The sequence below is a fragment of the Monodelphis domestica genome, chromosome 4 (genome assembly GCF_027887165.1).
Source record: "Monodelphis domestica isolate mMonDom1 chromosome 4, mMonDom1.pri, whole genome shotgun sequence".
Lineage (NCBI taxonomy): Eukaryota > Metazoa > Chordata > Mammalia > Didelphimorphia > Didelphidae > Monodelphis > Monodelphis domestica.
The window spans coordinates 432,117,565-432,134,198 of NC_077230.1; the positions used below are offsets into that span (position 1 = coordinate 432,117,565).

The 16,634-nt window shown below is 45.0% G+C and overlaps 1 protein-coding gene across 8 annotated transcripts; it reads left to right on the forward strand.

The window, feature by feature from the left end:
* The first annotated feature begins 1,653 nt into the window (after nt 1-1,653).
* Nucleotides 1,654-15,925, forward strand: LOC100617884 (zinc finger protein OZF-like). 8 transcript variants are annotated; one of them, XM_056825551.1, is made up of 5 exons: nt 1,654-1,820; nt 3,216-3,318; nt 11,136-11,262; nt 12,822-12,917; nt 13,770-15,925. In XM_056825551.1, exons 2-5 carry the CDS (start codon nt 3,286-3,288, stop codon nt 15,197-15,199), a joined length of 1,686 nt encoding a protein of 561 aa, XP_056681529.1. In that variant the 5' UTR covers nt 1,654-1,820; nt 3,216-3,285; the 3' UTR covers nt 15,200-15,925. The 8 variants fall into 8 exon arrangements, with proteins under 8 accessions (XP_056681529.1, XP_056681533.1, XP_056681528.1 ...); XM_056825555.1 differs by having other exon boundaries at nt 12,863-12,917; XM_056825550.1 differs by lacking the exon at nt 1,654-1,820 and adding an exon at nt 2,033-2,487.
* Nucleotides 15,926-16,634: the final 709 nt, after the last annotated feature.

The following is a 16,634-nucleotide window of genomic DNA, read 5'->3' on the forward strand; positions in this document are numbered from 1 at the left end:
CACTGCCAGAGCCTTCCCCCTGGGAGGGATCCCATCTACACTGCTCAGGGCTTCTCCCCATTGGACTGTGGCCTCCTGGAGGGCAGGGACTGCTTTGATTTCCTTCCTTTGCATTCTGGGAGGTTAGCACAGTGCTTGGCACAGGGGAGGGACTTGCTAAAGGCTTCTCAGCTCCTCCCCCCAACCTCCTCTCTGGGCCTCTAAAAGCCTGTCAGGGCCCATGAAGGGGTCTCAGAGCCAAGGGGGTCCTCTGCAGACTTTGGCCTCCTTTCCTGGCCATGCAATGGAGGCAGATGTTGCTCAGAGACGCCTTGGCCCAGTCTGCTTCCCTCCTGCACCTCCCTGTGCCTGTATACCTTTATGGACCCATTATTCTACCTTCCTCTTCCTCCCAGATGCCCCCTTTCCTCTCCTATGGAGCTGACAAGGCCCCAGACCCCCTACTGCTCTGTTGCAGTTTCTGAGGAAGGGGGGGGGGGTGTCCCCGCCTTGAGGCCCCCCCCAAGGCCAGGAAGTTGGTGCCTGCCAGAGCTCAGGGCCTGGAGTCAGGGAGGCCTGAGATCACCCCCTGAGAGACCCTGGACAAGTCACTTTACTCTGTCTGCCTCCGTTTCCTCCCCTGACAAATGAGCTGCAGAAGGACATGGTGAAGCCGCCCAGCCTCTGCCCAGAAAGCCCCAAAGGGGGGGATCAGACAGGCCCGAACAACCTGAGCCCAGCAGCCCTGCAGACAGACACACAGACACCCCCAGACTGTCCTCTGTCCATCAGGGCTCTGAGCCTGGGCTCAGCGGCTGCTGCTGCCTTCTGTGGCCTCCTCCAGGGCAGGAGGGGTTCCTGGGCTTCCCCCAGGCCTCTGGAGGGTCTTTGGGCCTCTGGGCTGGGGCGATGCTGAAGGAGACCCTCCTCAGCTGGCCCAGAGTCTGAAGAGACCTGGAGGGTGCAGCTCTGTTTCCCCCCAGACCCTCTCTGGACCAGCTTCCCCACAGTCTCCAGCTCTGGTTCTTAATTGTCTGGATCTCACCATGGAGGAAACTGAGGCAAAGGCTGGGAAGGGCCTTGGCCAGGCTCCTCCAGCAGGGCCATGTCTGAGGCCAGGTTTGAGCCCAGATCTTGAGGGTTCCAAGCCCAGGAGGGCAGCCCCTGAGTCACCTGATGCCTCCTCTGGGGAGAGGGTTGGCCCCTCCTCTGGGGAGCCCCGGGGTCCCCCCAAAGCATAAAGAGCAGCAGGAAGGTCAGAGAGTTCCCTGGAAGAGAGTCAGCTGCTGCCCTGTGCCTCAGTTTCCTTCTCTGTCAGAAGGGAATCCTAGCAACCCTCCTCAGGTCCTGGGGGAGGATGGATCCATTCCCTGATCAGTTAATCAATACACACATATTGGGCCCCAGTTGTGTGCCAGACTCTATCCTGAGGCAGCCTGCAGTGTACAGAAGCAGCAGGGCAGGGCAGGAGGGGAAATGGGGGGAGGGGAGAAGGATGCAGCCCCCCAGGTTAAGGAAAATTTCCTTTATGACCCCTTCCCCACCAGGAGGCTTAACCCAGGAACCAGGATCGGAGAACTTCATTTCCCAGAATGCCTGTGTCGTCACGTGATGCAAGTCTTGGCCCTCCCCTTGGAGGACTGACTACATTTCCCAGAATGCCTTTCATGACATCTTGCAAATGTTGGATGGAGGACTCCATTTCCCTGAATACGGCTATCCAAGTTTCCTCCCCATTGTCTCAGGCCCAAGGCATGCCGGGAATGTCTTGTGAGGGGGAGAGGGGGTGGTCGACTCAGCTCCTAGAAGTCTACCAGCCTTGGCTTCTTGGACCACTGCTGGTGAGAGGGGGAGGGGAGGGAATAAGTGCGCAGGCGCGGCCCCAGCCCCTACTCTGTTCACTGAAACTTTCTGCTCCAAACTCCTGGGGAGCGGGAAGACCCCTCCTGGTTAGGGAGCCTGAAGTGTGGGCAGGGGGTTTTGCGCATGTGCCAGAAGAGAAGATGAAGGGGCATGTTGGGGAGTAAAAGCGTGTTGTGTGGGGAAAGGGGAGGTTCTGTGAGCGTGTATGTGTGGGATCCATTGAGGGATCAGTCAGTCAGTCAGCCAGTCAGTAGACACTTATTAGGCAGCTGCGGTGTGCCAGGCGGTGACCTGACGCAGTTTCGAGTTCGAAGAAGCAGCAGGGTAGAGCCGGAGGGGAAATGGGGGGAGGGGAAAAAGGCTGCAGCCTGCTTGGGGACAATTTGTGATTAGCCCTCCCCCCACCAGGGCTCTAAACCCAGGGGCCAGGCGGGAGGACTCCATTTCCCAGAAGGCCTCGGTCATGACTTCCTGGCAGGAAGTCCGGTGGCTGTGGAAGACTCCGCTTCCCAGAATTCCTTGGCTCTGACGTCACGCTAGTCTTGCCACCTCCCTTTGTGGCCGCCCCAAAGCTTGCTGGGAATGTCATGTGGGCAGTCTCAACTCCTGGAAGGTGGACGGTTGTGGTTCTCCGACCATTTCTGGGTGAGAGGGGGAGGGGGTGTCTGTGCGCAGGCGCGGCCCCGGCTCCCGCTTTATCAGCTGAGCGTTTTTGCTCCCTAAGTTTTGGGCTTGGGACCACCCGGGAGGACCCGTTCTGGGAGCTTTGGAAGTGGTGGTGGTCGTGTGCTCATGTGTACCAAGAGAGGCGGGGCAGGAGCCCCGGGCCCCAGTGCAAAGGCTCGCTGTGGGGGGAGGGGCTGCCTCAGTGTGTCCCTGTCAGTCCAGCACCTTGAAGGACCTCAGAAAAGGGACCAACACGGAAGTGTCCGGCAGCTCTGTCTGGACGGGGAGCCATGGCGGGGCTTCGCCCTCCTCCAGTGGCGGGAATGGCCCCTCCCGCGGCGAGAACAGGAGGCAGCTGGGGGGGACGGGAGGAGGGGCGGAGGTATCTGCCCGAGCCCACCTGCCATGTTAGGAGCTCTGATCTCGGGCACTGAGGAAATGCCAACACGCTCTCCCCACCCCCACCCCCACCACCCAGTAACCCCTCCTAGGAGTCTCCCTCAGTCCACCCAGTGCAGTTTCAAAGTGGAGTGAAGCCACAGATGGCGGCAGAGGGGGGCGGTGGGGGGGGGGCTTCTTCCTGGCCAGTCCAAGGCCCTTCCCAGCCTGAGGCCCTGGGTTTCCCCCTGGGAGGGTGGAGAGTCTCCCCTGAGGGCAGGGAAAGGCTGGGAGCCCCTCTGAGCCCTCTCCCTCTCTCCTCCCCCCAGGCGCACACAGAGGAAGTCTCCCCTTCTTGGGGCTGCCACCCCCTGAAGCACCCCAGGGTGGCCCCTCGGAATGGCCCCCGGGACCCCGAGGCCCCCCTCCCAGGTGAGTGCAGCCCCTCCTCAGGCCTGACCAAGCTCCCCCAGGCTGGAAGCCAGCAGAACTCAGAGCTGGGCCTCTTCAGGGGCCGGATCACTGCTTGTCCTCCCCCTGGCTGCCCCTATATACATGGTGTTCTGGGAGTTTTCCAGGACCATCATTCTGAGGGGAAAAGCCAAACTTTAGTCGTGGTCAGTGGAAGCTGTACTCGGCAGCCAGGGCAGCCCTCCCCCCACCCCCCAGCCAGGATCCCCAGAATCGGGGCAGGTTTTTCCTGGGTGTCTGAGGGATCCTTAGCAAAGTCATTCCCAGGGTACAGAGGAGGGCAACAGGTGGGCAGAGGGGTTTGGTCAGGGTTTGATCTGAATCCAGCATGAGAATAAGAGAAGAGAATGGACAGAGTTGTGCAGAGGAGCCTCTCCTGGCCGCAGTCCTCGGAGCTGGAAGTTGGCCTAAATCTTCCCAGGCTCAAACAACCCCTAGACCGGCAGAGTTTGTTTCCTGGACCTCCTCATGCCAGCCATTCACTCAGGCATTCAGGTTCAGGCATCTTGGCTGAGCCCTCTTGGAGTTCAGGCTGATTCTTTCCTCTTTTACTCTCCAAAACCTTACTTTCTAGATTCCCCTAATCTTTCCCCTGGCGGGAGAAATCCTACACCCTTTTCCTTCTTAATTTCTTTCCACTATATAATATATCAATTAAATCACCATAAATTTCTAGCTGACTTGGGTATTTTTTTTTTGTAATTTGGGATATCCATGGCGCCCAAATAATATAGTTTAGATGACAACACTAAAATTATCCTTTATACCCCACTGTTGTCAGATTTGGTGACGGGGGGTCCAACTCAAGACTAATGAGACAAGAGAGTGAGGAGTGTAAAGATTAAAATTTAGGGGAGAGAGGCAGGTAGAAATTAGTTTCTCTCCGCAAGGAGTATTATATTTTTAGAGGTTTATTAAAGATTAAGGATGAAAGAAAATACAGGATAAGAAAAAACACATGCCTAGGCCAGACGCCTAGACAAGACCTCACCTACATTATGGAAAGAGCCAAGTCTGCCCCAAAACGGAAGTCCAAGAGAGAGCCCGCCTATGGGGAAAGACCCTTTAAATAAAATTTTGCTCTCGTCCCTGGTGAGAATTCAGTGAGATTAGAGGGCATTCTGGGAGCTAGCAAGGACTCCTGGGGAATGGAGTCCAGAGTTCAAATCTCAATTTTACAGGAGGTATAACAAGGCTTTATTGTGAGAAGGCTGAAGAGAGGGTGAGGGAAGAGGCAGACCTGGAGAGGGGGCCATGGATCTGGGATGCAAAGAAGGGATGGGAGGGAAGCAGGAGTGAGGGGAGAGCCAGTACCCTGTACAGGGCTAGGGGTCTCCACCTGGTGGAGAAGGGAGCAGCTTTTTATAGGGTGGTGGTCTGGGATGAGGTAACCTGTGTTCTCTTCTTGGTCAAAATTTGGGTTCTTGTGTCCAGTTCATTGGATGGCCCTAAGAGGGTTCAGAACCTTAGAAGTTCTCAGGCCTGATGGTCAGTGATTCGGGGACATCATTTGTCTAGGCCTGACAGCAGATTCCTGATGTTCTGCCAGGTATTCCTGGCGCTTTGTATCACTGTTTAGATAGGTACTAGAGTGGGGGGGTGTTCTGGTCTTGCTGGGAAGGGAAAAGGGGTTTTGGTCCCAGGGTCTGTCAAAAAGCAGGTGCTTCTGGGTGACATCACTGTATTTGATGATCTTGAGCAACTTAATCTCCATTCTTTTGAGGGGAACTCTTTAGAGGGGTATTTCTTTACTTTAGACTTAAAAACTGAAGATGGGGGTGCAGCCAAGTGGCTCAGTGGATTGAGAGTCAATCCTAGAGATGGGAGGTCCTGGGTTCAACTCCAGCCTCAGACACTTCCTAGCTGTGTGACCCTGGGCAAGTCACTTTAACTCCCAATGTTTAGTCCTTACCACTGTGCCTTAGAACCAATGTATACTATTGATTCTAAGATGGAAGGTGAAGGTTTTAAAAGAAACAAAAAAACAAATTGAAGATGTGCTCTGTCCTTTTGGCATGTAGAAGAAATTGAATATGATAATGCAGTTGTGGGGCTTTAGTCCATGTGAGAAGGCATTTCAAAGAATTCTGCCTGGGATTTTATTCTTGGCTTAATTACTTTAAGTAAAGTATTTGACCAAAACAGAGGGGGAAGGAGTGTAAGGGTGGGAGGTCTCAAGATGACCAGCCTTATAGGTGGCTGCCCAGGTGGAATATCAAGCCCTGGGGTGGTTTGGATGCATGGAAGAAGTCTAGGCTGAAGAGGGCTTATTCTAGTGGCAGTGGCATTCCAGATAATAGAGGGTAAAACTTGAGGCAGAGAAGCAGGCAGGCTCCTTAGGTCCTGGCCTCTTGTACTATTAGAGGACAGTGTGATCTTGGAACTTCTATGGTAGGGCAGGTGGGGCAGTGAGGACTACTAGGAACCACCCAGATTAGAGGAATTCCAAACAAGGAGTTGTCTTCTTTTCTCTGCATTCTTCCCTTTGAGCCCAGATTCCTCTGTTTCCTTGGAGGCTGACATCTTTCTGCATTCTGGTTCTAGCTCTATCTGAAGGAAGAGCTTTTGCTGTCTGTTTCTCATAGCTACCCTTTCCACTGAGCTTCATCTTTTCTGTCTGAACTCAGAGGGTATTCACATATGTCAGGACCAACTCTCCCTCCCAGACCTGCCTCCAGAGGCTCTTCTCTGCCCCTGCTCCTGTTGTGGGAAAGTAAGTTTTGTTGTGTTAGAAGGAATGCTGGTTCTGGCCCAAAGAATTGCAGCTCAGACCCCTTCCTCTCCAGACATGAAGATATCTATTGAAGAATGTTACACATAATGTAGTCATGGGGATGGAAAAAGCCATTGCAGGGGGGTGGAATAGCCCCCAGATGAGTATCGAGGACAGTGGATTGGCCCCTGTAGGGTTTCAGACCCCTAGATTGTATTGAGGGTTTGAGGAATCGTCTTCCCATGCTTAGAAACTCAACCTTTCCTCAGACTATTCCTCCCTTGGAGGTTCCAGGGGAATTCCAGGCTGAAAAATAGGGAATGGGAAAGGAAGAGGTGAAATGGAAGTTTTTAATACCAAGCATATCCTGTGTTTTTGATGTAGGAGATTGGAAAAGTAGGAGAGCCCTGCCAAGAGGCATGTTATTGTCAGATCTGGCTACTAGCTTGTCACTTATTCCTCAGTCAGCCTCTTATCTTCTTCTCTTGATTCTTGATCCCCAGGTTTCTGTAGTTACAGGGCTAGGCTTAGATCCCTTGTTTTTCATAAATATTGTGTTTTAGAAAATTAATGTTGAATTGTGTAGGGGTGAAAATTAATGGTTTGACTCAATATATAAGAGAATGTGGTCACTGATATAACTCAAGTCAAAATGACTTTTTAACAACTTTATTTACAAAATAGAGGTAAAGAGTAAAGTAGAGAAATGTGAAAGAGAGTAGAGAAATTATCTAACTTAACAAGCTAAAAATTTGCTCTGGCAACTGGCTCAGCCTAGGCAGGGCTCCTTAACCTTCCACTGGAGGACCTTCACTTGGAGGATCTTGTGGGGAATAAAGCAAGAGTTAAACCCATGTAATGTAATAAAGAGAGATCCAGGTGGTTGCAATGAGAAGCCAGGCTGAAAGACAGATCAGCTGAAAAGCAGCAGTGATGGCACAGAGAGAGAAGCCTGGGAATTCTAAAGGGGTTAGAACTCTGAACTGTCAATGGTCTTCCAGCCTGGGAGGTAAAGGAGGAAGGCAGTTTTCTTAGAAACTGAGAAAGAGCCTATCTGTTTGGATCTATTATTCCTTCTGGGACTCAAAAATACCTCCACTAAAACTCTTCTCGAACAGCTCCTGGAATTCCCAAGGGGGTTTTATTTGGACTCACTCTGGCCAGAGCCATCCAGATCTTTCCCTGAGATTCTCTCTCTGTGACCTGTTTCTGAACTCCTGAATTAAAAACTAGTTATCTGGGGAATAGGGATCCTCTAGCAGCTGACTGGAAAAGGGTTTAAGGCACTCAGCCTTGAAACCCAAGTATTTGGGGGGCCAGAGTGACAGTGGGGACAAATTATAGGTTTTCCTGCTCCCCCCACTTCCCTTGCCAGACACCCCTACCTCTCCTTCCATATGTGAACCCACATGAATTGTTTACTACTTTAGAATTAGGTCTGTCTGGCTTGTGATACTTGGAAAGGGGACAGAAGATTTGGGGAGAATCACATCTCTCCCCTAAAAGGGAAGGTTAGCTCAGGATTCCAGTGATCCAAACTGCCTAACCCAAGGAACAACATCTATCCTTGATAGTGGGGTGACCCCAGGCTTCTAAAGGAAAGTGATAGTGGGTGTCCCTAAAGACAGAGGATAGTTGTGGGAGATGGAAGACAAGACCTGGAGAGATTAGCTTTCGTAAGATGATCCACTACCTCTCCTTTGGTCCCAGCTATTGTCGAGAGGCAGCATGGATTCTTCTGCCTCTGGTGTCTTCCATCTCCCACAACTATCCTTGGAGGAGACATATTCCCTCAGGGAGACAAGATTTGGCTACCTCTCCCCCAGAAAAGAGAAGGAAAGAATCTCTTCACCCTCTTTCTTTCCCATTCCCCCTGTCCTCCTCTCAATCATTTTATTATACCCAGGCAGCCTCCTCCAAAAAGGGGAGACCTCTCTGGAATCTAGTCTCTCCAGAAGCCAGGAAAGGAGTCAGTTTTTCACTCATCTCCTTTGTAGTCCAAAGGGGAAAATCCAAGAGAGATCTTACCAGATGGCAGAGTCTCCAGGTTGAAGATTCAGGATAAAGAATGTCTCTCCACCAGCCTTCAAAGCCTGGAAATAGCTGAAAGACCTTGTGTCAGGAAATTGAGGCCACTTTTAAAGACTCTTCTTTGCATCACTTCCTGTTCCATTCCTCACTTTACAGGGACCGCTTATAGTCTTTAAATTTGCTTAGGACTGCCCAAGTGATAGTCTCTTCTGGAGGGGTAAACTCCTTCAGTAAATAGTTTGTGAACCCCCCTTACTTTAGCATTAAGTAGGGGTGTATTCACTTCTATTGATTAAATTTAAAAGTAAGGAAGGGAGAGTTAATCCCATTTTCACAATCCCCTGAGATCCTTTGGGAGATTAAGTTCCCCAGTGGATCATTTAACATAATCAGTTTATACCTCTAAAAATCTTCTAACTAAAGGTGCATGCAATATTGCCCCTCCTAAGGGGAAACTATAGTAGGTAGAGATAAGAGGAAAATAAATATAGGAGTGGGAGAAAGCAAAACGAATGTTTGCTAAGTGCATTGACAAATAGCCAGTTAGAGGTCAGTCCTCTTTGGCATAAAAGTTTGCATTCAGAATAAATGTGTTCATCCCCCTTCAGTGCAATCAATCTCAAAGTTCATTCTGGATCTTCTGATGCAGTGTAGGTTTCTGCAGGCATCTTTCTCCAAACCCATTTTCTGGATTCAAGAAGTTAGCAAGCTTCTTTCCCTGAAAATTTTCTTCAAAACATTGTGGATTTTATAAAAAATATACAGTTGTGATATTTTTGTGTAATAAATTTCCCTTTAGCGTAGGTAAGGTTAGAGTTCCAGATTTGATATCCCCTTCATCCTGTTACATATAAAAGAGTGGTTGCCTTAAACTGTGACCGCGAAAATATGGTTTTAAGACTTTGAATTGCCAAGACTGTAAAGATAATTTTTTGTGTCTTGATTTTATATTAAAAATAAAGTGGTCGCCAAGGGAAAAATTCCCAATTATGAAATACCCAAGTCAGCTGGGTTTTATGGAGATTTTAACTAATACAAATGAAAGAATTAAAAAGGAGAGAGAATAAGAGAAATATAGTATTGAAGGGCCTGGGCCAACGTGGCCTAGGCCTGAGCCTTAAGAGAGAGACTAAGTCAGTCTTTAATCACTCACCACAAGATCCTTCCAAGCAAAATTCTAGTGTTCAGAGAGACCCTCCAGTTTAGCTCCTGAGCTCCACTTCAGTTTCCAAGACTGAATCTCTGTTCAGAGGCCTTCTGGCCTCCTTTTAAAGAGAATTTTCTCCTATGTCACCTCCCCTAAGTTTTCACATCTACCAATCACAGAGGATGTTTTCCAAAGGACTGACCATTCTTAATTCACATCTGAATAGACTAAAACTTTTGAGTAATTCACACCTGTTATCACCTTCTAAGGGTAGACTAAAACCTCACACCTCTTGCTAAGCTTGTTTGAACTTTTAGTGATTAATTTGGCCTTCACAGGTATTTAGCACCTTTTTGTATTAGATCTAAAAATAGACCCAGCTTAAGGGTTTTAGCTTTACTTTAAGTATGGGTTAAGTACTTTTCATTGTTCAGTAAGGAGTTCACAACTTTATCTTCCCCTAAAGTATGCTCAAGTATGGGTGGAGTAATGTTTGAGTTCTCACATTCCTGATCAAGTACCTTCATTGTTTAAAATGGGGAATGTTCTTAACCAAATGTTCTAAGGTAGAGTCTGAGAATTTTTAAGATTCACAAGTCAGAAATTTTTAAGATTCACAATCCCAAGTTATGAAACCAAGGGGGAATCTCCCTATTCAGCTAAAAGGATTAAGGGCAGGACTGGCAAGCCATGGTGAACCTTGACACATTCTGAGAGTATGCTAGGCCAGCCACAAGTCTGGGGAAAGCTTGGACTGAAACCTTCCTTGTATGGACAAGGACCTGCTTTTCCTGTAATGAAGTAATGAGAGAGCAGTTGAGGTCTCCTAAATCTCCTTCCTCAGTGGTTATTTAAGAATCTGAGATGTCAGGGGATGTCCAGGGGAGAGACTGACTGGTGAGCTCACTAGGGAGATATAGAGATATATATGAGAGAGAAAGACAAAAGACCTCTGTTAGAGGAGAGAACTGTTTTTTGTTCTTTTGGATTTAGGAGAGAGTCAAATGACCCCATTAAGTGACCAGTTAATAAATTATTGAAAATAAAAGAATTCTGCTTCTTGAGAATTCCATTCATTACACTGTCAGTGTCTTTCCTTTGAATTAGTTCAGTCCCCAACCCCAGGTAATAAAATGTTATATTTTTAAAGTATGAATACACCTTCCTTTCCACATCATACTTACTCTCCTTTCGTATAATTAAATTTAAAATGACTGAACATATTCCAGTAACAAATGACATTCAACATAATATAAAGATAGGATGTTTTGGCTATGGCACATCCTACTCAATGGTTCCTTCCCCAAACTCTCAATATAACACAAGACTACTTCAGTTAGCTAGAATCAAGAGTCTGATCCCATATAACTGGAATCCTCTCAATGCTTTTGTCTAGATGAAGGTATTTCAGCCTTTTAGGAAGTTCAGTGAAGAATTCCTTTTTCTTTGTTTTCTGCACATTTACTACTAGTAATATTTTCCCTCTAGAACACACAGTACATGCTACCTTCTCAGAAACTCTTCAAAAAAATGTTCTTACCAGATCAACTCTGACACTTGGGATGAGGAGGAATTTCAGATTACCTTCTCTCTTTCTCCTCTTCAGAATCTCCCACCTCACTCGAGAGCACTTCCCATCACCCTGATTCCATAGGGAAAAACATTTCAGAGTAAGACACTGCTACAGATTTTACTCTTCCAACATCATTCTCCCTTCAGACATGAAATGCCTTTGTCAATATTCCCCTGGCCTGGGAATGACTGGTCTCAGGTGCTGGCTCTGACACTCTTCAAGTAAATCCCTTGTGTGCTTCAGTGTCCTCCAGACAGTGTACTACATGAATTTTGAAGATTCACCTCTAAGACTTGTGACTTTTGCTGGTTTAGGAGTCAATAACATTCAAGGATGTGGCTGTGGACTTCAACCAGGAGGAGTGGGGCCTGTTGGACCATTCTCAGAAAGAGCTGTTCAGGGAAGTCATGCTGGAGAATGTGCAGAATGTACTCATTGTAGGTAAGGAGCATTTCCTCTGTTAACTTTGAATCTTCCATTAAGGGAATGTCTTCATTAAAAGTGCTGATCTCTGCCCCAAGTTCTCCTGCCCTCTTTTCATTAAAAAAAAAATAGACAAATTAATAAGAATCCAAGTCATTCCCCAATTGACAGATGGTCAAAGGTTATGAATAAGAAGTTTTCAGATGAAGGAATCAAAGCTCTCACTTATCATATGAAAAAAGTTTTAAATCCTTCTTGATTAGTGAAGTAAATTAAAAGAACTCTGAGGTACCATCTCAGCCCTAACATATTGGTTTATGTGCACTAAAGGAAAATGACAAAGGTTGGAGTATATGTGGCAAAATGGGACACTTAATGCATCGCTGGTGGAGATATGAACTGATCCATGGATTCTGGAGGTCAATTTGGAATGACTCCCAAAGGGCTATAAAACAGGGCTGCCCCCTTTTAATCAGTAATACCATTACTAGGTCTGTACCCCAGAGAGATCAGAAAAAGATGGGAAGGACCTACTTGTAGGAAACTATTTGTACCTGGTCTTTTGGTGGTAGCAAAGAATTGTGAATTGAAGGGACATTATTAGTTGATGAATAAACAACTTCTGGAATATGAGGGTAATGGAATACTATTGTGCTGTAAGAAATGATGAATGGGATTATTTCAGAATGAGGTGGAAAGACCTATATGAAGTGATGCAGAGTGAATTAAGCATAACCAGAACATTGTGCACAGTAACAGTAATATTGTGGAATGATTAACTGTAATAGACTTGACTATACTCAGCAATACAATGATCCAGTAGAATTCTTAGGGACTTGTGACAAAGAATGCCTCCAGAGAAAGAACTGCTGCACTTAGAATGCAAGTGAAAGCATACAATTTTTCTGTTTGTTTGGGTTTTTGTTTAGAGGTTGTGGTTTTCTATGATAATTCACTTATGAAAATAAATAATATAAAAATAAAATTTTAAAGGAATATAAAAATGTAGCTCATAGCTTCTAATTCTGCCAGGTCTTGTGAGTTTATCCTAATTCCTCCTTCATTCTTTACTCAAATTGCAGGCCACATGATAGGAATGGAAAGGAAGGGAATAAGCCTTTCAAAATACCAACTCTATGTCCTTTCCTGAGTAAAGAAATCCATACATTTAAGAATATTACTATGAATTTGATGCTCATATTGTCCTCAATTCATAGTTGAAGCAACTGAGGCAAACAGAAGTTAAATAACTTGCCCAGCATCACCCATTTGTCATTTCTCAGAAGCTAAATGACATTTGCTTTTCTCATTCCAAGTTCCAATCACTTTCCCCTTCACTATCACTATCAGCTGCCTTTAATTTCTAGATATTGGAGGTTGTGGAATGGATCTCTCTTTCTATTACAAGAGGTATATAAATATGGAATTTTCTGATTTCAAATGAGTTTTCTGCATATATCCCAACAGTGAATAGAATAGAAATCATTCTGTAGGCCTTACTTATATGCCCTGTTTCGTTTAGAGGACTATATTTTTTATCTTTTTCTCCCAATCCTTTTATTTTTTCTTATGCCCAGGGCTTCCAGTTCCTAGAGAAATTTTTATCTCTTGTTTTCAGCAAGGGAAAGCACCATGGCTGCTAGAGCAAAAAGGACCAAGAAACTCTTGTCCAGGTGAGTGAGGTGAAAGCAGAAGCATGAGGGTTGTTATTTTAAAAGACCTTTGTCTGTTGTAGTGTGAAGGAAGTGCTAGACTTGGGGGCTGGCAGACCACTGGTGAATCATGCTGTTCATTTCCTGAGAGACTGATGATAGACTCAGTATAGAGTATGAGACATAACATATATGGTAGATCATAAAATAAGATTAGTATGTCTGCACTAAATATCATATCTTTTCATCTGTAAAGGAGAAAACTTATATTCCCTTTAAAGAATTAACTGCACAAGAGTTAAAAACAGTGAAGTTCTTTCTCCACTTAGCATATAAAATATATCAAGAATAACCATGTGATAGTGCATCCAAAATGATGAGAAAAGAAAATCCAGAATATTACCTGAGATTCACAAAATTATAAGAATAACAGATGTGACTACTTTTTAGGAAAGATAGAAAGGGCAAAGAAGAAACACTGTCCAATCTTGGGAACAAAGCATACTCAGGCACAGGGTTTGAGTTGAAGAGTAGCTGCCAAGAAGTTGGGCAGGCCCTACTTGCATTTTTTACTCATGATAGGAGTTTCAAAGTATAATGAGAATCTTGTGTCTGCACATGTCACAGGTCCATTGTTAAGTTTCATTGTTATTGTATGTAAAAGTATTTGTAAAATCATCCATCTTGCAGACATGACCAAATACTGTATCCAAAGTCTGTTTCTGCTAGTTTAAGTCTAAAAACTCCTTTTGGTCTGGGGAAAGAAAATAAAAATCAGTTTACTTTTTGCCATCAGAGGAAGGAGTTTATATTGCTCTGTATATGCGTATTCTTTTTTACTTCTGTGTTGATATCATTATTTGTTTTCTTCAGAGGCCGAGAGTAATTTTGAAATAAAGATGTCTACAAAGCTGAGCCTTTTTGTGGAAGGATCTAGCTCCCAGAGATGCATGAATGAGGGTCCCTATCACTTCATTTTGAAAGAAATCTGGGACTCTAATATTAAGGTAAATAAAATTCCAAAGAGTGACTGTCAATTTAATGAGATTGGAGAGAAATTCAGACATTATCCAGTTCAAAATCAATATATAGCATTCACCTCAGGAAATGACTGTTTTCAGGATAGTGAATATAGGAAATGCTATCCTGAAAAAGTAGGACTTGTTGATTCGAATGAGAAACCTCTGAAAATGCCCATGTATCAAGGGAACCTGGAGGGTATGGGCTTGGGCTGGAGTTTAGACTTCATTAGACATCCAAAAAGTAAAAGTGTCAAAATGGTTTCTGTAAGTAATAGAAATGAGAGACCTTCCAGTCAGAACTCGGAGCTTGCTGCACATGAGAGAATCCACACTGCAGACAAAACTTATGAATGTATACACTGTGGAAAGACTTTCAGATGGAGGGGCCATCTTGCTCTACATCAGAGAATTCATACTGGAGAGAAGCCTTATGAATGTAAACAGTGTGGAAATGCTTTCACTCGGAAGGGCTCTCTTACTGCACATCAGAGAATCCACACTGGAGAGAAACCTTTTGAATGTAAACACTGTGGAAAGGCTTTCACAGAGAAGGGCTCTCTTACTGCACATCAGAGAATCCACACTGGAGAGAAACCTTTTGAATGTAAAAACTGTGGGAAAGTTTTCACATGCAGTGGCCATCTTACTCTACATCAGAGAATCCATACTGGAGAGAAACCTTATGAATGTAAACACTGTGGAAATGCTTTCACTCAGAGGGGCTCTCTTGCTGCACATCAGAGAATCCATACTGGGGAGAAACCTTATGAATGTAAACACTGTGGAAAGTTTTTCACACAGAAGACCTATCTTGCTAGACATCAGAGAATCCACACTGGAGAGAAATCTTTTGAATGTAAACACTGTGGAAAGTTATTCACACAGAAGACCTATCTTGCTAAACATCAGAGAATCCATTCTGAAGGGAAATCCTATGAATGTAAACAATGTGGAAAGGCTTACTCCCAGAGAGTCTCTCTTGCTGAACATCAGAGAATCCACACTGGAGAGAAACCTTATGAATGTAAACTTTGTGGAAAGGCTTTCACATGGAGAGATTCTCTTGCTGCACATCAGAGAATCCACACTGGAGAAAAACCTTATGAATGTAAACACTGTGGAAAGACTTTCATACATAGGAGCTCTTTTGCTAGACATCAGAGAATCCACACTGGAGCAAAACCTCATGAAAGTAAACACTGTGGAAAGGCTTTCACACAGATGCACTATTTTGCTGCACATCAGAGAGTTCACACTGGAAAGAAAACTTTATGTATGTAAATAGAATGGAAAAGGCTTTCCCACAGAGGGGCAATCTTGCTGCACATCAAAGAATCCATATTGGAAAGAAACCTTTTTGTGTGGAGTGAAAAATTAGTGTCTTATTCATAAGGTAATAGTTATTAGTGTCTTATTTGGTAAAACTGGTTCTTTCCCCCACCCAGAACCCCCCCATCAAGCTACCCTCAAGGCAAGATTATCCTATGCACACCCTTCTTTCTTTAGGTCAAACGCTTTACACCCTGTCAGTGTTTTGGCTGTTCTTAGCCCCCAAAGTATCCCATGATCAAATTTTAAGTACCCTTTTTCTCTTCGAAGTTCTTCCCATTGTATCAAAGGCTTGCCCCAGATAGTCAAGCCCAATTGCTGTAATGATACTCAATACTTGAGTACCCATTATGGTAAAACCTCATCCCCTCCCAGATAATCCAGTCCCCCTTCCTTTTTTTCTTTGTATTTGTCTCCACCTTCCTGATCATTTCCTTCAAATATAAATTTTCATTCATTGTACTCACTGTAAAACTATTTAACTTGATAATCCTGTCCTTTATTTCTGGATTTCAACCATTGTAAAAATGTTATAATCCCTTCATAGAGGATTAATTGTATCAGCATTCTCCTATAAAGAAGGGATTTTTCTATGACTTTTTGGAATATTTGTCTTAGGTCAATGACTTCAACTAGTGTTTCACATTTTCTCTCTCTCAATAAAGCATTGCATCTTAAGTGATGGTTTTTCTGGTATCTTTTTAATAGTGTTTAAAGAAGGTATACTTTGCAGTTTTCAAGGTCCTCTCAATTTCCACTCCAAACATGAATGTAAACAATGTGGAAAGGGTTTTACATGGAAGGTCTCTCTTGCTGCACATCAGAGAATCCGCACTGAAGATGAACCTAATTAAACACTGTGGAAAGTCTTTCAGAGTGAGGAATAATCTTGCTAAACATCAGACCATCCACATTTGGAGAGAATCTTTATGGATGTTATCAGTTCAGATAGGCTTTCATGTGAAGCTCCACAGTTGTTTCATGTCAGAAAATCTTCACTGAAAAGAAACTTCATTAATTAGGTTTGAGAAGGGAATTCCCCTCCCTTTGTTTTGAAGTCATCAATCAGGGACCTGGAGATCCTTTACCATTGTGATATGCAGGGATAGACAAACTCTGAGAAAGGGAATTGAAAACAACAGATGGGAAACTGATCCCACAAGCACTTCCTTTCTGTGCTGTGCCAGGCAAATTAAGGAACTATGATTGGTTCCTGAGATGTGATATGGGAGAGCTAGTGGGTACAGAAAACTGCTTATAAAGGCAAGACCAAGTCTCTGGTCTCTCATGCTCTTCTGACTGGAGATTGGACCTGAGGGAACCCTTGTTGTGGTGAGCTTTGTTGTATCAGAATGGCATATAGAGTGGGTAGGTTAGGCAACTCAAT

Coding starts and splice junctions, on each gene's coding strand:
- LOC100617884 (XM_056825551.1), top strand. CDS start 3,286: ATGGCCCCCGGGACCCCGAGGCCCCCCTCCCAG. Junction 3,319..11,135: donor CCCCGAGGCCCCCCTCCCAG/GTGAGTGCAGCC, acceptor TTGCTGGTTTAG/GAGTCAATAACATTCAAGGA. Junction 12,918..13,769: donor ACCAAGAAACTCTTGTCCAG/GTGAGTGAGGTG, acceptor TGTTTTCTTCAG/AGGCCGAGAGTAATTTTGAA.